Source organism: Apteryx mantelli, chromosome 2 (assembly GCF_036417845.1).
Source record: "Apteryx mantelli isolate bAptMan1 chromosome 2, bAptMan1.hap1, whole genome shotgun sequence".
Taxonomy (NCBI): domain Eukaryota; kingdom Metazoa; phylum Chordata; class Aves; order Apterygiformes; family Apterygidae; genus Apteryx; species Apteryx mantelli.
Genome location: NC_089979.1, coordinates 154,112,204 through 154,133,497, shown reverse-complemented (window position 1 = coordinate 154,133,497; position 21,294 = coordinate 154,112,204). Strand labels below are relative to the sequence as shown.

The window sequence follows — 21,294 nt, the reverse complement described above, 5'->3', positions numbered from 1 at the left end:
AAGCAAAGGTTTTAATTTTAAAGAAGTAATATTTCACAGCAAGATATGCTCCTGCAAGATGTAAAACAATCTTTTTCTAAAGCATGGGGAGTTAATCAGCCTTTCTCTTCATTGCTACAGAGAGGGTTCGAATGGCATAAGATGCTGATTACTTAGATCCTGGAGTCTATAGAAATCCCAATACTATTACATTTTCCTCTCTTTGTTATCAGAGTTTATTGTGTCTTGGTGTTCAAGTTTTAAGTAGTTTTCAAGTAAAAAATAAATTAGGAAGAAGGTTATTTGCTGAGTCTTCTGAATAGCGGTTATGTTACATCAGAGCACTGTAAGAAGGCTTAAGGTGGAGCTTGAAAATGAATAGCTGGAGGATCGGTCCCTATCACTGAGTGTGCAGTGGACACATTTCATAAAATACAGTTAGCCCATTTCAGGAGAACATTGCATTGCCCTTGCTTTTAAACCAAACTCCTTCAAAGACTCTCACTAAAAATATCACACACAGCTAATGTATACCAGTGGCAATGCTTCTCCCAGCCCACTAACGCATTTCTCTTTCGCATTTGATCTTTATAATTTCCATACTGGAGCGATTTGGTTTGCTGAATTCTGGAAATGTCTCAAGTTGAAATGCTAGTGTATTAACCTGCTGTACTGAGTCTCTTTTGTTTCTCTTTACCAGAGTGCTGCTTGCCAATTTTTACAACTACAGCAGATTTTACTATTCAAACAGAACCAGATGGAACACCAGTTCAAAGAACATGTCAGAATTAAATATTTCTTTTTTAATTAGTTGCTTCTGATTTATGCAAAAAAAAATTAACATAAGAGTGGGAGAATGTGCCATGAATCCAGATGCAACACAGCCCACACAAGCATTATCTTTTCTCTGTCAGAGACACAGAGGCCTTTTCTTTCATTTTTTCTTGTCTTTTCTTTTTTCTTGTTTTGTTTTTGGCTTTCATTTTTCTTACACTTTCCACATTTTTGCTTTCTCCAACAAGCACCATAAGGGTGACTGAGGTTCTTTTATGTCTGCCAGTCATACTTTTTCATCATTTTCTTAAATTTTATCTTATAGAAACAGGCTGACCTGCTTCTAAAAAAAATTGCTGTACTCAATACTGCAATTGCAGCATCAGTATCTCAATGTGATAGCCTGCTTTGAAACAATTCCTTGTTTTCAGATGGGGAAAGCTTTACATTTACATTTTTTCTGCTGCAAAAAAGGATTTGGGCAGAGGGCTAAGATTGCAAGAAATATTTCAACTGCTAAAGAACGTTCATTCCCTTTCTGCTGCCAAGTGTTGTTATTTCTTTGGCATGAATGTTTGCGCATCTTTCTCTTTCATACTTTCCCATTTTTGCCAATTCACATAAATATCAGTTCGGTAAAGCATACCAATTTAGGGCAGTTTCTAAGCACAGACTAGAAGTCGAGCATGTGATTAGATGCTTTCTCTTCTGGGGCCTTCAGGATGTTCCTGTCAAGGTCAATGAGAAAGACTTCAGTGACTCAGGAAAGATCCAACTAACAGCAATATTTTCTCCTCATTTTCTGTATGGGGCTGCCACTAATATCACTGAGAATTTTGCACAGAAATCTGAAATGGTTTACAACTTTACTTTTCACTTAAATCCAAGATAAATATTTACATTGTGTCATTAATCAAGGCATTGTGGTATTGTAATGACCACTCATTTCAAGGACAAAGACTATTGGAAGTAATTTTCCACCAAATTAATGAAACTTCTTTCATTTCAGAATTTCTACTAAACTCTGTGCCACTTTAACTTAACTTTGTAGTCTTTTTTACTTAAAGGTCAATGCATAAAGGAATTAATTGATAGTTGTACATACATCATGGCATAATGTGATTGGTCAAATCAACACCAACACCTAATAAAAAATAGAGGTTATACTAATGAAAAAGATCAACTCCTGCTTAATTAAAATATTTGATAGAAGACCAGTGAAGCATCACAGCAGTTAATCTGGCTCGGAGCAATGTATGCTATCTAGGGAAATGACACAGTTCTCCAAAAATATTTACTTTGGTATGTTGTGTCAAGTGATGGATTATACAGCTTTTCAAGCCACAAGAGATGCCCACAACAAAAAGCTTCCTGTTGTTAATCAAACTCCAGCACTTTGTCCTTTATTTTCTCAGGCTGTTGAGCAGACCTACAGTAGGAGTGTTAAAAGCTGGTAAAACTGCTCCCTTGCTACAGCTGCCTCAGTGACTGTATTTTATTCAGTAAGGCAGATTTTCATTCCAAAAGTAAGGTCTTCCATAGTATGACATGGTTGTGTACGACTACAGGAAGCAGCAATATTCATTCCATGTCTCACATGTTGTGTGTTGTTTTTTAATCAGCAGTTAGCTAAGATTTGCTACATGATATACTGTGCAGAGCTAAATGTTATTCTTTGTGCTTCTCCTTAGCTGTTTTCGAGTAAAATGTGCATGCCACCCCTTGCATATCTATGCCTTAAAAATGTGTCACCCCCCCACACACACATTTTTTGGAGACAGCAATAAAAAGTATTTTTCCTGGATGTAATATTGAAGAATAAATAGTGAGGAAGTAATTCATATGTAGAAACAGCTAGCATCTTGCAATAGGATGTCACAGGAAATAAATTGATTTTAGAAGCAGAAACAACTGTATCTTTTTTATATGAATGTTTCTTTCCTGGAAAAAAATATGCATTTGAGATGTTCCTCTTTTCATGTATGTTAGGGCCCATTCCTACAGGCAGGTTTGCTCCCAGTGTTGTACTTGCACATAAGGGTAGTCACATTGCAGCCCAGGCAATTGTCAAAGACTGTGTGTGTTGGATAAGGTCCTAAGGCATCATTTTCTGGAGAAGATATGCTTTTTAATCTGAATGAACATAAAGGACATTTGAAAAAAACCTACCAGCGTACTACAGTTAGTTAAAGCTAAAGTCCTGGTCACGGAAGTGAAGTGTCATGATTTCAGGTTTGGAGACAGCTGCCTATTTCGGATCACTGACATACAGCATGCAATAAGTTACAAATCTTTTGCATCCTGTAAAATAAATACCAGATGTTTGTTTATCATACGTGCGGAAAGTTAAATGTCAAATAATTGTAGGGAAATGCATTTGATGTTCATTTTCAAAAGTACAGTATTTCATCACCACATCTCTCTGCAGGTCATTTTACATGAAACACAGGTTCTTAAAACAAAAAGGACAACTAGTCCAAAACAAAAGCTAGCTGTCAAGGGTTCATACTATTATCTCAGCTGGACGAGACAGGATCTGAGAAAAGTGGGCTACCTCAGTTCATGTTAACACTTGGAGACCTTTGTGCAAAGGACATACTAACTTGACTGGAACTTACATGGACAGCTGGACTCTATAAGTAGAAGCTCCAAAAAGCATAAGAAATCCTATCTGTTTAGCAACACAGTTGTCCTAGAACTACTGTCCTCTGCAGTGGTTCCTCTGGGTATTACAGTGTGAAAGAGCTGCATATTACCCCAGATGCCTTTTGATACCTTCAGGCTCCAGTTTGTAATAGAAGTTAATATGGTTGAGTTTCAACTCTAAGTAACTCCTATGACATTTAGAATGTGTATTTTATGCACAATCTTGCATTTTACAGATGGTAAAGTTTCATATAGCTTCACAAAACATGAGAAAGAAAAACAAAATGCATCACAAAGTGATTAACAAGGGTGAGTTTAACACACCCGCGAAACATGTCATACAGCTTCCAGGGTAGTTTTCTACATAATTTATTTCTATCATCTTACTTAGAGAAGAAAATATGTAAATTTAGGGCTTGATTTACAACTTTGGCACTACGGAGAGGCACTCAGTGTTGCAGTTCTGGTTTTGTATGCCTGGAGAGGAACAGTTCCTCCGAAGGCCACAGCGGAGATCTGTCAAAGGGAGGAATATGCCTTGAGCTCTACCTCTCTCCTTGACTTCCGCTCCAAGGTTGAATTAGCACAGACAGCTCCAGCCCTTCTGCTCTTCAGCTGCTCAACCCCACCATTGTTGTGTGAACAGCTCTTTCCTCACAAAGCACTGACAGAGCTGGGTTATTCCTTTTTTCTCTGTAACTTATGAGAAAATATTGCCTGGAATGCAGGAGATTTGGGTTTAAATCTTGTCTTTGCATGATCAGGTTTAGAGCTGTGGCATCCAGCTGAACACTTGAGTCATCAGTCTCCAGGTTTTCCAGGATGGGCCTGTTGTTGACATAGTTCCCGTTTTCATGAAATACGTAAAGATTTGCTGATCTGGAGAGAGAGCACATCTGTGTGAAGAGGCTGCTCTCCTCAGCAACAGGAGATGTAGGTCCCAGCCCTCCTCCTCCATTGCATTAAATAGGTCCCAGCGCCAGGGTCTGCAGCAGAGCTTTCCTCCTCCCAGCCTGCAGGCGAGAAATGGGAGACCTACTCAGCTTCGTGCTGTCCCTGTGAACTGTTGTCTTCTGACAGGAGAGTCTCTACCTGATTTTTCAATCCTGTCAGGTTTTAGACATGAAGATAGACATCTAAATCCAGAGCACATTCAGGAGTTAGTTCTGGGCAGTGGTGTAGGTGAAAGTGCTTTGGGGCTTTCAGTGCCTCAGGAGTTGAGTGGGAGTTTTGAATATCAGCATTTGGGCCTGGGCAAAATTCAGGCACCTAAAGTTCTTTCATGGGAAAAGCCTGAAATGCCTGAATGTTCAGTGACTGGTAGCTGTAATTATTTGCCCAGATGTCAAATAATCAAATCTACCCCTACACCCTCGAGGTTAAATTTTAACTTGGCTACAAATATCTAGAACTCTTGTGATAGGCCATTGCTTGACTTTATTCACAATGAAGTACTTATTGTATATTAAAAAAAAAAAGTACTAGAATCATTTCAAATCAGTTGGAATGGTACAGGCTTGGGACCCTAATCATTTCAAAACTGAAGAGCTGTTTCAAATTGTAAGAGAAGCAGATCATTTAAATAACTTAGCTCTGTACTCCCTCAGACTTCCAGATTTTCAAGTGCACTTCAGCCTGGAAGTGAATGTGATATTGGACATAACTCAGTGCAGCACACTTTACAATCAGCCGAGTACAGTTTGGAGAGCATTTGAAGTTAAACTGAGATTGCTCAGTGCAATGATGCCCAGATTCCCCCATTAACTTTCAGATTGCAACAGTCTAACATCTGAGACTCTCCAGTTACTTTAAATCACTTGATTGTTTTTGTAAGGCAGTGTTCAGATTTCTTTTTTTTAAGACTGATTTTTTTTTTTTTTATCATGACAAAACAAAATGGTGCAGTATTTCACCCCTAAAGACCAGGGCTAAAATGTTAAGTATAGCCTTTATCAGCTTAAAAATTATGGCAGGGACAGGAGCTTTGCACTGAAAGCTCATTCTATCTTTCACACACAAGGCTGCTATTCTTGTGTTGGAAGATTTAAAATGACTTGCATATGACATGAGCTTTGAGAGAGCAGCCAGTCTGTCCTCAATAGCACTTCCTTCGGCCCTTTGAGAGAGAATGCAGAGCATGTTGATTTAACTGCTCCAGCGCCCTTGGACATATGACATACATCCAGGAAAAAGGATGCCTGTGGAACACAGGGGACATATATTTTGCATCCTGCATACTTTGGAAATAATGGAAAAGCTTGAGACGTTCATCGGACATTCACATGAAAAGGGTTAATTCAGCCTATTATTATCTTATTAAAGTCTGGGGAACTCAGTTTTAGGGGAATAAATTATTCTGATTAATATTTTGTGAATAGTTTAATTTTATATTGAAATTATTTGGTTTGCTTTAAGAAACAAAGAGGGTTCTAGCTGTGGAGAAAGCAGGGTAATTGATTTTATTTTAATCATTTTGTTTTTATGGCTAAAGAAAGACTATAAGAAAATGGCAGGTGTTTCAATGCCGTTATCATCGGCCTGGCTGTGGGAAAGTTTTGTGCCTAGTTTCAACCTTTTGGCAGCTGGACTTGTGCACTGGGACCAGTTTCCTTTGCCAGCAGAACTGATTTCAGTAGCCACACTCCTGCACCACACATCATCCTCCTAGTTATGCCAATACCACTTTTATGATGCCACATGATGAACTAGATCAGGGAACTGATCTAGATTAAAAATAGCATTTTTTCTGGATTACCCTGGATCACTTCTCCATTTGGTAGCTCCATGAGGGAAAGAGAAAGAGTGAGAGTGTGTGAAAAAGAGAGAATGCCTCTAACTTGCATTCGCCCGCACACCACGGTGTTAATTTCCCCAGCAAGTTCAAAATGTCATTTTTTTCTCATGATTAAAGTTCACTTCATTTGTCAGTTAGAACAGAATTATTACACTTGTGTTAATAATTCCTTCTCTTTTCTGCAAATGCCTCATTTGGTACAAACTGGAACTCATTTGCCTTTTTCCCAACAAAATTACTCAGTGGTTCATAATTATCTTGTGACTAACGAATACACCATGGGATTCTTTTCTCCTCTTCTGTTTGCAAGTGATGAGCTCCCGGGTTTTAGCAGAAATTCTAGTTATCATTCCCTAAGTGCGTGACTTTGATATTGCACTATTAAATTTCGTCCTCTTTCTAATACTCCAGTCCTCAGGGTCACCCGCTTCTCCCTGCGTGATTCTCCTCTGCATTGTAAATACCTTGCAGCTTTGCATCCTCAGCAAATCTCATTAGCATCTCTGCAAGGTTGTTAATGAAAGTATTAAGTAAGATTGTTCACAAGACTGGTCCTTGAGGAACTTCACCAGTAACTTCTCTGCAGACAGGTGGCTCCCACCCACACTGGTGGAGTCTCTGGTTCCTCCTGATGAAGGAAAGATAATTCTCCAGCATGTCAACAGCCCTCCTGACTGATCAGGCAAATGTTCTCACCTCCTGTGATGACACTGTTAAGGAAAGAGGAGATCATAACCATGTTATCAACAATGTACTGCAATATTCTTTGCATAAAGCCTTACGGTCTCTGTAAGACATATCTGAGTGGAGGGAGGACGGTTCACTTCTGCAGTATTGTTATGCTCTAATCCAGTTGTCCTCATGTCCCAATTCACTACCACAGGTAGATCTAGGTCTTCTCCGCTTTGTTTCTGGAATTGGGACCCAAGGAGCCATCTCAAAAGAAACTAAGAAAGAATATTATCTGAAAACATACCGTGTAGATGTCAGCTCCAATGGAGAGGACTGGATTACTCTTAAGGAGGGAAACAAGCCTGTCGTAAGTCTTTTTTCTTTTGCCTCTCTTCTGTCAAGAAGTAAGCTGTTGAACTGCTTAGTTACTTTTAGTTGTTTAAAAAAAGGATTACGATATCACAGGTTTAATCAACACAGTCAGGATTAACAATATCCCAAATCTGAAAGATAACAATTATTTTAGGACTAACGGCCACAGAAACAGAGCTGAAAAGGGTGCAAGGTGCCTGCCTTGTCAGTTGTGTTCACAAAAATTTGAGTAGTTTGGGTCTTTTCCCTGGACTGGGCTTCTGTTTCCCAGTTTGCCAGAGATTTCTGATGTGACCTTGAGAAAAATATTATGGGGAACATTTTAAAAATTATGTAGGTCCTTTCTCTGCCATGCAGCTCTGGATACACAGTGTTTCAGTGCTTCATTTCCCCATACATAGCCGTGCTATCTTGCAGGAGTGCTAGTAAGTCATTAGCATTTTCTTAGATGTTCTCAGTGATGGGGGTCATACAGACAGATAATTAGGCACATCTTTCCATCCTTATAGATTTTTATCACCTTTCCATTTATCGGTGGATTTGCTCTCTGTGACCTCCAAATCAAACAGCTTTAGGCACTCATAAGAAAAATCTTCATTATCCGCTACCATGAGCATAAAGCTTTTTACTGAGAAGTCAATTCTGATCAGGCTCTCACAGGAATAGTCCCAGCGTCTCTGTGCCTCTCTTCCCACCTTGCTCAGGATGTGCCCAGGAGCAGCATCCCCAGCGTCTGCCAGGGGCAGGTGGAACCGAAAAGTTTTGTGACACCTCCTTTAATAATAACTTTTTTGTGACCCTTCTGTAAGGATCCAGAATATCTGCGTCATATTAAGTTCCATCAGTGTAAATGTATCTAACTCTAAATATTTAGTTACTGGTTTGTTCCTCAAGTTCACTAAATTTATCTGATCAAAATGGTAGCAGTGTTTAACACACATATTTTTTGTCTTGGAAGCATTTTGTAAAACAGTAACACATGAATCCTGAAAGCCTCTCTTTGACAGGTATTATCCTGGTGTTACAGATGAGAAGGAACCTTAGAAGGTCAAATGCCACAATGTGGGCACAGTATAATGATGCACAAAGGTACCATAAGTGACTTGCCCAAAGTCGCAGGCAGAGCCAATGCTGCGGCTGGTGTGCGAAGACAGGGTTTCCTGGCTCTCATTCCCGTGATCTGAACAAATGCCTCTTTCAAAATCAGACCATGCCTGATTTTTATTACCACCTTCAATTTGTAAACTCTCCAAGAGTATATTTTACATGAGTTTCCATTGTATGTGCTCTTCTCAATTAGTGAGAACGGTTCCTAGATCTGTCTTACTTGTTCAAAGAGTTTATAAAAAATTCAGGTTTCTAAAATGACAAAATTGCTGTTGATCATGGCAGGAAAAATACACACCAGCCTCCCTCCGATATCTTCATTCAAAATCAAAAGTTAAGGAGACTGAGCTACTGAAGTAACAACAAAAGCACAGCAGCCACAGTTGTCTTCAAGGAAGCTTCACATTAATGTTGCACTAAATCACGTACAAGGAGTTGTGTGTTTGAGACAGAATCAGTTCCTCTCTCAGATGCAGTCCCTGAGAAAACTAGAAAAGGTCCTGCCAGAAAAAAAATGCTGAAAGAAAATGTAGATTAATTTAAAATCTCTTGCTGGATATTAACCTCCTATATTAAATTTTTTAAGAAAAAAAATGAGCCTGACGAGTTGACAGTTGTGTGCTGCTGACCTCCACTCCAAATTAGTGCAGCTACTGCAAGTGACAAACAGGAAAGTAGACACCATATGTAAGGAAAGGCCCATAAAAGGCAAGGGGTTTGTATGCATGGAAAACAACAGGAAACTGGTCCTCTCTACATAGGAAGAAGCAGGAAACTGAATCACCTTCTTTGGATTAGAACTTTGCAAGGTTTCTGCTCTGCTAGGAAGGAATGTGCTTGCAGGATCCTCCACATAAAAGCATAGCACAATACTGTACCTTCTTGTGGAAGTCTTATTGTTCATCTAATTTGACTGTGAGCCTCAGGGGATGTAGAGAAAATCTTAGAATTTGCTACATAGATTTTAAACATACTTTCATCTCAGTGTGCAAGGAGAAAGGGAGACTGACTACTTGCTAAAAAGGCTTTGCACAACAGAAGGTTAGCAAAGCAAGGTTTGCGGGTTACACCCTACAAAACTCTTAAGCCCAGGGAGAAAGTAGTATATTTTATCCTAACTCCTCAAAGGAATTTTTACATGGTCCAACTGAAATTTAAACCTTTAATTTTGAGTCTGAGGTTCTGTAGCTTTTTTGCATCATTATACAAGTACGAGCTTCTCTAGTTGGAGGCCTGTAGCTAGCGGTGTCCCCCAGGGGTCAGTACTGGGTCCAGTCTTGTTCAACTTATCATCAGTGGCCTGGATGAAGGGACAGAGTGCACCCTCAGCAAGTTTGCTGACAATACCAAACTGGGAGGAGTGGCTGATACACCAGAGGGCTGTGCTGCCATTCAGAGGGCACTCTGAATCCCCCACCGAGAAGGAAGGGTGTCAAGAAAATGGGGCTAGACTCTTCTCAGTGGTGCCCAGAGACAAGTTAAGAAACAATGGGCACAAACTGAAACACGGGAAGTTCTGTCTGAACCTGAGGAAAAACTTCTTTACTGTGAGGGTGACAGAGCACTGGAACAGGTTGCCCAGAGAGGTTGTGGAGTCTCCATCCTTGGAGATGTCCAAAAGCCGTCTAGACACAATCCTGTTCAACGTGCTGTAGGTGACCCTGCTTGAGCAGAGGGGTTGGACTAGATGATCTCCAAAAGTCCCTTCCAACCTCAACCATTCTGTGATTCTGTGAAAACTGCCCAAATTGGGCAGTAAGGGATTTTTCCAGGACACAGCAACCCTTGGATAGCAAAGACCCAAAGTATGTCATTCCCGTATATCGATCCCTGTCAAAATAGGCAGAGAGGGTCAGACCCTTGTTGCACTCAGGTGAGGTTCTGTTCTCCTGAAGGTCCTGAGGCTCTCCTGGTCTACCTAGCAGCATTACGAGGTGTTATGGGACTCTGCAGGTAGCCTGTATTTCATTTAATATCACTCAACACCTTGCATCTTCTTTTTTCCTCCCCAAGGAAAGCTTACTTCTCTGCAAAAATTGTGTTATGAGTTTAATGAAATAGTTCCCTATGCAAGTTTTCTGTCTCATCCCCCACAAAAATAACCCTGTTTAGATCTTGTATAATTATTATCTGTAAAACATGGATTTATAAACAACATTTAAAAGAAAACCTAACAAATACATACTTTTTCTTGTCATGTGAAGGTATTTCAGGGGAACAGCAATCCCACTGACGTTGTTTACAGACCTTTTGCTAAACCAGTTTTAACACGTTTTGTACGAATTAGACCTGTATCTTGGGAAAATGGAGTATCACTGAGATTTGAAGTTTATGGCTGCAAGATAACAGGTAGGTCTTGGGAAAATTTTAAAACCAATGAAAATTCTCATTTCTTTATTTGAAATTATTTATTTTTGTTAGTGAAATACAGCTCCACTATTTGCACTGAAAAGATGTGGTCTCAACATAGAAATATAAACAAAATCAAAAAGAAAATAAACCCCAACAACCCAAAAATCCAGCATTATCTGAATGTTGTTCTGGCATTAACTTTTAAGTGTTTGGCTTTAAGAAGTGAAAGAAATAAAGTATAATTACTTTTCTTGCAATTATTTTACAGCTTCATGCAAAATAGCTGAGATGCACAGATTTCTTAAAAACTCCCCTCTTGTTTTTCCTTCATTACTCTCCAGTCCTTCTCCTGCTTGCTATTTGCTGTTACTTCAGGGGGTCTCAGCAGATTTACCAAGGAACAGACATACCTATCTAGGTTTAAAAACAATGCAAGATACAAACACTTAGATCTAAAGCCTATTCCAGCAGCTAGACTTATCACTCCACATTCCCACTGGTGATGAGTATTACTTTGTTGGAATGTAGTTCATTTACATCACACAGATAGCTACCAAATAATTGTCCTAAATACTTTCTGAACAGACTGGTATTTGTTATCATCACAACACTATCTTAAAAAAAAAACAGACATAATCACAAATTTTTTAGAAGTTTTTTTAGTTTCCTGTTTTAAGTTTTCTGTATTTCCTACAACAAATTTGTTAAAAGATTATATGTAAAATAAAAATAATTTTCTGTACCAAGATCTTGTATGGCAAGTTATAGAATAATGAAAATGTTAATGATTGAATTTTTTTAAAAAAGCTGATTTTTCTAAAAATGTCTAGTGTCCTTTTAGAGTTCTTTACACAGTTCATTGACACTAATTTTGAAAAGTTCTGTGGATCTTATTTTCCTTAAAGTATTTCTCTGGTCTTGAAAATACTTCTTATGACTGGCTTCCAACCAGTAGGAAAATAAGATTACTGATTGCTGAATTAAAGAATTCTAGGTCATTCTATGAAATCTTTTCAGGTTAGATGAAGGTAATATCAGCAGAACTGTTACATTCTATATCAGAAACCTTCATTCCTTGTTAGTAGCTTTTAATATTTTTATTCTTTATTTAACTGGGACTGTACAAGAAGCAACTATTTAGTTTCTGTGTCATTTGAAAAGCCTGAGAGACCAAAGAAACAGAATAGGAAAATCTCACATACAGCAATAAATTATATTGTACAGAATAATACAATATTTCCATTTCTAATGTCCTCAAAATTAAGTAATCTGTAGCCAGTTTTTGGCTGATCTGGGGAGTTTTCTCTGGGGAAATATCCACAAATTCAGATGTGACCCTGTTCCCTTTGACTTAGCAAAAAGAATGGAAAACAAGAATAGAATAGGGTTTTCTGATACTTTTGGTTCCCATCAACCCAGAAATACCTGTGGTATTTTGGTACTTCCATCTCCTGCCAAAACTAGGATGTGTAAGTTTTAACAAATGAAAATTATATAAGAATCCAAAAAGATTATTTTGGATATAAGAAACAAAAATAAGTAATTTCTTATGATATTTGAACTGACTGATATGTCCTGTTTCTCTGTTTCTCTATTTTGGTGCTTGTTGAGATTAACGCTTTAATTTATTTGTTTTCTCTCTGTAGATTATCCTTGCTCTGGGATGTTGGGAATGGTGTCGGGGCTCATTCCTGACTCTCAGATTACTGCATCTACTCAAGTTGATCGAAACTGGATCCCAGAAAATGCTCGCCTCATAACAAGCCGTTCAGGCTGGGCGCTACCACCAACTACTCATCCATATACAAACGAATGGCTTCAGATAGACCTTAGTGAAGAGAAAAAAGTTAGGGGCATAATTGTTCAAGGAGGCAAGCACAGAGAAAACAAAGTATTCATGAAAAAATTCAAGATCGGCTACAGCAACAATGGATCAGACTGGAAAATGATCATGGATTCCAGCAAGAAAAAGATAAAGGTAAGGGTGAAATCTCTGTGCAGGAAAGAACATGCTTAAAATCTTTATATATATGTGGCCTGAAAAAAGGTGCAGCATTGGGATGAACTTAAGCAGGAGGACTCCCAGGGCAGCAGACCTGAAGTTTGCCACTGGGGCCAAGTTTTCGCGTATTCAACAGCTAGTTCGGAGGTCTTGATTTCTGACAAGTTCAGTGTGCATCTGTGGTCCCTAGGTTACTCCAAAATCCCTTGTAAAGGTAATACCAGTGCTGCCGGAGAGGTGCATAGCAGAATTCCCGCTACAGTTTTGCCGCTGACAGGGAATGAGTTTATTTGAGTCACTGGATCACTCGTCCTTTGCTTCTTTTTTTCTGAGCTGTGGAATGAGGATGGTGTTACCTAGCTCAAAGGGGTACCTGCTGGATTTCTGACCTGCGGGTAGAGTGCTGAGATCTTCACGGACTCCCTGTAATGGTCCAATCCAACTCCCACCGAAAGAAATAGAGTGATGGCCTTGTTGACATGCTATCTCATCCCAAATGAAAAGTGCAATTATACTATAAGTGAAGCATTTGGGAGCATGTCTGGGGCTAAAGGGCAGCTGGTTCGTAGGGCCAAGCAGACACAGGAGGACATTTACAGAAGAGGGTCAAATGAATTGCTGAGTTAGACACTAAGGAAAAGAAAATGAGCGTGGCCCAGCAGAGTTTCCAGGAATATATCTGCTTTGGTTTGTCTTTGGAAGTATGCTCTGCAAGACCTGCATTGCACTGAGGAATATTATAGCCCCAAATCCCATTCATTAAGCCTTACATCCCATTTTGCTAGCACTGCTCACAAAGTATATTTAGGTGGTTTTGCTTTGAGAAGCATAACTCTTGTTTTAGTCCTCCTACCCTGTTCCTTGAGGAGGACAGTGGACACCCATTCCCTGTGCAGGAAATGGTGCTTCAGTACTGGAATGATCAGGGAATCATATACCAAAAATGTGCCCTCGAAAGGCAAATTCGTGAGGTACTTGACTGACAAGAACTTTCAGATTTTTTTCAGTATCTCAGCTGTGTTAATCTGAAAATTAAATGTAAAGCTGTTTTGCTGTATAGCCTCTTCCATTGGGCAAACCTGTGTTTCCTTAAGGGAAAAGCTGTGTGGGCCCATGGATGTAGCTTTTCCAGGCACATTTGGTAAATATTGGACTTCATTCTCTCCTGTTTTAATCTCACTGAATATGTCTGCATTTTCTCACTTCTCATCACTTTTCATCATTTGTTTTGGGGATTAAAACCAAATGAATTCAGCCTTTGCAGTCAACTCCTTTCTCTGGTTACCATGAGTTTTGACTTCATCATAAAGTGTGAAGAGAGTGTAAATCAACAATGGGATCTAACCACTTTCTTTCTAAAATAGATATTGTTTTGACACATACTTCTACACTGTGGCTCAATGAGGAAAAAAATATAATGCCATATGCTTTCAAAGCAGCGTGCCGTCTGCTGCATGGCTTTCTGTTTTTTAATACAAGCACTTGCCATCATTGTCAGAAGTTAGTGGTTTGACAAGAAAGCTAGAATGCTAACTAACACATTATATCCATCCTTAGCTTTCATCACTACCAGAAATTAACTTTCAAGATTAATGGAACGGGGAGGGTTGGAATTTAAATCTCTTGTGGCATAATTATAATCCTTCCCAAAAATTCAAAACATTTAATAAACTTTCTTCCAAAGCACAAGTTTTATTTAAAGAGAATCAGATAAGTCCTATGATTTGGGAGACTGATGGATTTAAAATGTTAATATTGGAATGTAGTATTTTAAAATTAAGTGGAGTTGGATGGGACAGAATGCTATAATGAGTCACAGCAGGAATGTGGATTAGAAACAGGCCTGTTTTATGAAATGAAACACATCGTTTCACTTGGTTAAAGTCTTGACATTCAATAAACAACTGCATGTCAGGAAAAGAAGGAGCTATAACAAGCTAAACATAAAACAAAATACGTCCAAGGGATGAAGCATCACCTTCTGTCTCGACTCCATCTTGTCCTCCATGCCTGCAGCTCCTTTCACTAGGACTGTTATAACTCTTTTCTCTTTGGTTGACCCAATTTCTGCTGTTCCTGAATGTGTACAATATTTCCACCTTTAGCCTATCTCGAGCATGCAAAGGGATGAGCATTACTTGAGCCCTCAAACAGCCATGCAGAACCTCTATTCATTTCAAGATCCAACTTGTATTTGTTCTCCACAGTCTTGCTCAAGTTTACTTCATAAACTCATCTTTCTGTTTCATACTTCTTTCCCAACTTCTTCCACTTACCTACGGATAACATTCTCTTTTGTCTTTTCACTCCTTTTGGTCATTTCTGGTGCACAAAACTTCTTTTCTGAATATCCTGCTATCTGGAACAACCTTTTTAAATTTTTCTGCTATGTTTATTTTGATTTGACAAACATTGGGAAGATGTCTTTTTTCCTCTTGCCAGTTTATCTTATCTTTTGTTTAGCTATTATTTATTATAACTTATCTTTGTAATGAAGTAAAGCATTTTTTGTTACAGCCTGTATAGAGGACGCTCATAAAATGAAGTTTTACTGTATACTCCTCCCTCTTCCCCCACAAAGAATATCAGTACGTGTTTTAAATGAACAGTCAAAATTGAATCACAGGCAGCTCTGCACTACAAAGGACAATGATTCAATATAATTATGATTCAATATAATTCTAGATGCCTATTGAATTCTAATGTCTGTGTGTCAGTACTCCAGTATTGATGTCTTTTATAAAACAGTTTTCATTATTATATGTTGCTATTAAGACTACTATTAAAAAGGAAGCAAGGATTCCTCAGATACATGTGTCTGTCTACTTTTTACACATAAAATAGCATTCATCCTTTCTCTTATGGTAGGTAGCTTTTCTGATCATTTGCGCTGTATCGCCATTCAAACATAATAAGAAAGCTTTAGTAATTGCATGTTAATTAGATCTAACAGGCCATCCATGTGTGATTCCTGACAACTGTCTTCCAAGCACTGGCAGAACACCTGGTGAACCATTGCCTCTTGGAGCCACCTCAGAGAAACAACCTCCCATCAGAAACAGGAGCAGAAGCATTGATGTTGAAATTATTTATTTAAGCCAGCTGGTTGTAGCACCCATCATCATTGGCTTTTGTGACTTGCACTCTGAACAAAGGTCAAAAAGGGTTGTGGACCATTGGTTCACTATACAGCAAAAACAAGCAAGGTTTTTATGATTGCACCGAAAATACAAGCAACAATCAGTTTTACCCATGTTCTTTTTGTGCCTTGGGAAATACAGTCACTTTTTCCCATGGGCTCTGTTTTCCCCTAGATCAATAGGAGGAGTTTATTTCAGGTTGGGGTTTGTTCTCATTCAAAATGAAGGACATCTGGCATTTTCTTCCTGAGGGAAGCTTCAGGCCTCACAACTATGAGTTGGAATTACCTTAAAATAGTCTTGTGATCTCAAATTCAAACTCCAGTTCAAAGAAGATGTCATTTAATATTTTGTCATTTAACGAATTCATACCAAGTAACATTGAAAATAGTTTACTTTATTTCTTTGTAATATATATTTTTATATTTTGTACTTTGGAGCATTCTTTATATGATCTTGTGAAGTCATTTTTACTGTAAAATGGCTAAAAATAACTTCTTTGCCTACCTTGGGCTGTAAACTCTTCATGGCAAGGACTGTTACTTAACATGCCTTTTGTACAGTAAGTCATTCTAAGGACCCATCATCTCAATGGAGGCATCTGAGGTGTTACTCTAAGTACAAATTATAACTTATTTCATATGCAAAACTCCACTGACAGGAGAAGTTGAAGGTATCAAACAAATGCCATTGAGAGCTGCATGATGGTTAAAGAACCCACAGTGCAACTCAGAGAAGAGTTTTTTGTCTGAAATGCACATTCATTGACCTGCCTTACCTGTTAGATTATATCGCAGTTTTGTCAGGAAGCAGCTTTCTTCTTTCTTTCTTCCTTTCTTTTTATTCTTATTCAATAGCAGTCTCACTGGAAGAACTCTTGCAGCTACTGTTCCTGGAGTTTAATTTATGCCTTTTGAAATGACTACAACTTGTGAAACTCTGTCACTGGGGGAAATCAGATTGAAATTTTCTCTTGAATAGTTGGATTATTATTGTAACCACTTAAAAGGTGACAGGATCTTCACCTCAGTCATTTTTTTCCCCAAGAAGTGTTGAAAATGTCACCCAGTTAAACCCCAGATCAGAGTGTCATTTAAAAACATGTCTCATTAAACACTCAGCTCTTGTTATGACCCTGATGGATTGGTTGCTACTGAGTTTATGAAAAATGAAATGCATTACTTTTCAGAGAAGTTTTAACTATGTATTTTCCATTCTTATTTAAGACAGGAATGTCAGACACTTATTAAATGGTTAGAATCTGGCCTACTTCTCACCTAATTCAAAGACTAGAGAATGAAGAAAAAAAAGACAATTGCTGAAAATATCTTTTTTTTTTAACAAGTAGCATTTGTCATGCCTTGCAGACTTTTGAAGGCAACACCAACTATGATACTCCCGAACTGCGGACTTTTGAACCTGTATCAACTAGATTCATCCGTGTCTACCCTGAGAGAGCCACACACGGAGGACTGGGACTGCGAATGGAACTGCTGGGCTGTGAACTTGAAGGTAATTGCTCTGCTAGAGATGAATGCATTTTATTATTTTCATACATACATTCTCCTGCTTGGACTAATGCTGAACACTGCAATTCCTGTACAGGCAGCACATTGGGCTCTCGCTTCCGTGACTGCTATTAGTGCTATTTCTTTGGCCTAATCAGTCCCTTCACTGAAGACATTTGAATAAGCCCAAGGCACAAATATTATTCTTTCTCCAATTCCTTCACTGAATCACAGTGATATTATCCACATGGTTTTCTGTTCCCTTAAGCAGCCTTATGATTATACTTTGAAGAAGCATAGAGCTATTCAGAGAAAATAAAGACAGGATCTTATATTTTATGTTAGCCATGATACAACCCAGGAAGAGATGTTTTCTGAGACTGCAGAGGGAGCTTTGCAATAAATACAGAAATTAAGTCTTGTGCTTTTGCAAAGGAAATGAAAGTCACACCACACGGTATGGTGGGCAATGATTACTTGGCTGTGCAGTGTCCATGCTGTTCATTGCGCAGGGAGGAGGGGAGGTTGCCTCTTTGTTCCCTACCAAGTTTTAGTTTTGAAAAAGTATGCAGGAGATGAAAGACCAGGAAAAGCAAAGTTTAGACATTTATCCTTGGACTGTGACATGATAATGCTTTGATTCTTGCTATATAAACAATAATTATATAACATCATAGATAACTACAGATAACACTACATGAATTTCATAATTTTATCTGGTGGATGATAGTGTAATGGAGTGGCATTATAAATCACAGAGCTTAACAATACACACAGAATAACAGACCATCTTACTCAGGGTTACATATGGTACTTCCTATAGAAGTAGCTAAGCATGCTCCAAAGATAAATGAATCCGACTATTCTGCATCCATTTCTTTCTCACCACATCTTTCCCAAGGTGGAAGTGTGGGAGGTAATTGCTGTGAGAGCTACTGAGTTCTGTGTTGTTTTTAGTGAAGGCCAGATTAAATAAGTGTGCTTTTTACTTGGCCCGGAAAGTGAGGAGGTTGGAAATATTTCTTAGTTCCTGCAGGAAGTCCTCATTTCCTGTGCAAATTCTTAGTTCCTGCAGACTATTGTGCTGCTCAGAAATGAGAAAAGAAAACCCAGCACCTGCCTCATGTAAACTTGCAACCTGTGGGCGAAGTCCTCCTGCCACTGGGCTCCAGTAGCTGCTCGGATGTGAAGAAGTGAGTCCACCTTACAAGAATACATTTTTCAGTGGGATGGAGGAGCTGGAGAGAAGACTGAGTAGGCAAATTGCCCTTGCTTTTTGGCAGACTGCAGCAGCAAGTATAATATTTCCCTGGGACATCCACTTGCAGTTGTCCTCCCGCCATGGTGCACTTCTGAAGGGTGTTCACCTCTGAGTCACCCATGGACAGGCAGGGTCAGTTCCCATTTAACTGTGGGAGAAGGATAATAAGAAAACTTCATTGTGTAACTGTATTTTAGGAGACAGTTGAAGAGAAGTCACTTGAGACTTATGGAGAAGGATAGGAGCTGTGATGAGAAAAGTAGGCACAAAGACAGCAGTAGAAATCAGTGCTGTAGCAATAATGAGCAAGGGGAAGATGTGTGCGCTCAGAGCATCCCAAGGGGAATGTATGAAATGATGGCAGAGATGTAGGCAAGCATGAGGCAATACAAGGGCATGAAGATCAAGATAAGAAACTTAACTTGATGTAGAAAGCTAGAGGGAGCTCCCAGAGGGATTTTTAAAGAGATGTAGGAAATAAACATTCTGCATAATTCATAATAGGTAAAGAACCATTTCTTTCTTTAACTAGGGCTATAGTACCTGTAAAACATAGGTTGGCATTCTAAAGAGCCATGTTTCATCCCAGAATATTGCTACTTAAGAAACTGCTGCTTGTCCTGATGTTTTCCATCCTAGAAGTCAGTGCATAAGATCTTATGTGGCAAGTCAGCTCTGAAGGCAGTAGAAGGGCAAAGAACAGTCCAAGAAAGAACTGCATTATTGTGTACCTTAGAATGATATTAAAACATTGTTAATGAAAAAAATAGTGGTTGAGAACAGACAAAAGCTTGGATCGGATTCCCAGACTGGTTACCTTAAGCCAGGGAGCTATACTTATAACATTAAATATAAACCTAAACATAACACCAAGTATCTGTATTCTGTGATTTTCCAGATGTGATATGTGTTTGCTTTGTGGATACTAGGGTTTAGATATATTTTCTGGCACCTTTCACAAATCACAAGCTCTTAATTGTAATAACAAAGACCAGACTTTAGCTGGTTATGTAGCAACAATCAGAAAGTCATCACCAATGAGAGGCAAGCAGGTGGCCAGGAGGGATGACTGACATCATTAATGTCTTATTTATTTATAACTTCAACAAAACAAAAGAAACCTCCTCCAGATCTCCTCAGTGAGCACAAAGTGATTCTACATAACATCGCCTTCCTGCCACTGTTAGCAGGACTCTGCTCAGACGCTTCCTCTCTGACACCTGCCTCCTCAGCAAGGCGGGTGTGCTGTGGGGTTACAACCTGGAACATACACCACTTCTGCTGCTCTGGACAGGTCCACTCATGGGTACTTTGGCCCGCAATGAAATGATGCTTTTTCTACTCCTCCACAACACTTGCATTCTGCCTTGCCAGGCTTTTGCGCTTCACTGGTAGGAACAACAAACACTTATCAACCAGTGAACAAGCTTTCCTGGGGTGTGCTTTCCAAATCCACTCAGCACGTGAGCTCAGACACAGCCAAATGCCTTAATGCAAGGATGTAGAACAGAGACTTCCCATTGCAAAGAAATACTAACTAACCTGCAGAATAGAGTTGATCCTTTTCATCAGCTATAACACATGAGGAGAGCATATGGTGCTCATCAAAACGTTACTGCCAATTGTATGCTGACTCTCAAGCACATGTTTTAACTGAATGACTGGATTTTGTTTCAGTTCCTACGGCTGTCCCCACCATTTCCGAAGGCAAACCTGTAGATGAGTGTGATGATGACCAGGCAAACTGTCACAGTGGAACAGGTGATGACTACCAACTGACAGGTGCAGAAACCATCCTCATTCCATTGCAGCTTCATTTTAGCTCATATCCATCATCGGTTACCAGCTAAACGTTTGCACTGATTTAATCACTCAGCATAAATGGACATTGGTATGCAGTTCGTATTGCCAGTGCTGTCAAAACATAGGCATCTGCCTTTTACATATGACAATACTTTTGATTGTTTTCTCAGCTATGTAATTTTGAAGCAAATAATAGTGACTAGCTGGAGGAGAGGGCATTTTTTTTTGAGTAGGAATTGTGTCTAATCAAATGTCCTAATCAAACTTTCTCATATTAAGAAAAAAGCTGGACAAATCTTTTTGTCTAAGATTGAAGGAGAACTTAAAATGACAGTGATGAGCGAGTGAAGAGTTAACAGTATTATTTAGGTTCAAGATGTATATGCTGCTCTTCCATGCCTAAAATCTAGCATAGGACTCACATCTTGGCCCCGAACCTTTCCCAGGCAGAAACTGAGCAGATTTGTTGCATCAGAGCATGCTCACACAAATACCAACAGAAAGGTTTCCATGAGCTTCTCCATCAGCACAGCATTACAGCCAGAGGGGCTGACCTTCTCCAGGCTGCCACCACCAGCAGAAAAATAGGAGGGAGAAATGTGACTGAAAAGCAAAGGCTTAGAATAGGCTACATACAGATATATATGCATACAGATATATATTTATACACATATATGTAGCCTAGATCTGGAAGGGCTTGTTAGTTTTCATATCTTTTCACTTGTGCACAGAACCACTATCCTGAGAGCTGACACTGCATCACTACATTTTTGATCTCTTCCTGGAGGTCACTTGCTCCACAAAGCTATGGGTCTGTTTGATGAGGTCTTCCCATAGCAGATCTATACATCTAAAGTAATTGAGCTTATTCTTGGACATAGCAA

At 39.1% G+C, this 21,294-nt stretch overlaps 1 protein-coding gene across 3 annotated transcripts in view; it reads left to right on the top strand.

Moving 5' to 3' along the window:
* The window catches only part of NRP1 (neuropilin 1), a 115,174-nt gene that overhangs the window by 73,213 nt on the left and 20,667 nt on the right, over positions 1-21,294 (top strand). For 2 of the 3 annotated variants that reach the window (XM_067291878.1, XM_067291879.1), the window contains exons 8-12: positions 7,077-7,232; positions 10,549-10,693; positions 12,343-12,674; positions 17,206-17,350; positions 20,285-20,368. In XM_067291878.1, coding sequence (XP_067147979.1) covers positions 7,077-7,232; positions 10,549-10,693; positions 12,343-12,674; positions 17,206-17,350; positions 20,285-20,368 — 862 coding nt within the window. Of the gene's footprint in view, positions 1-7,076; positions 7,233-10,548; positions 10,694-12,342; positions 12,675-17,205; positions 17,351-20,284; positions 20,390-21,294 lie in introns of all 3 variants that reach the window. The other variant, XM_067291877.1, reaches the window with a different exon arrangement.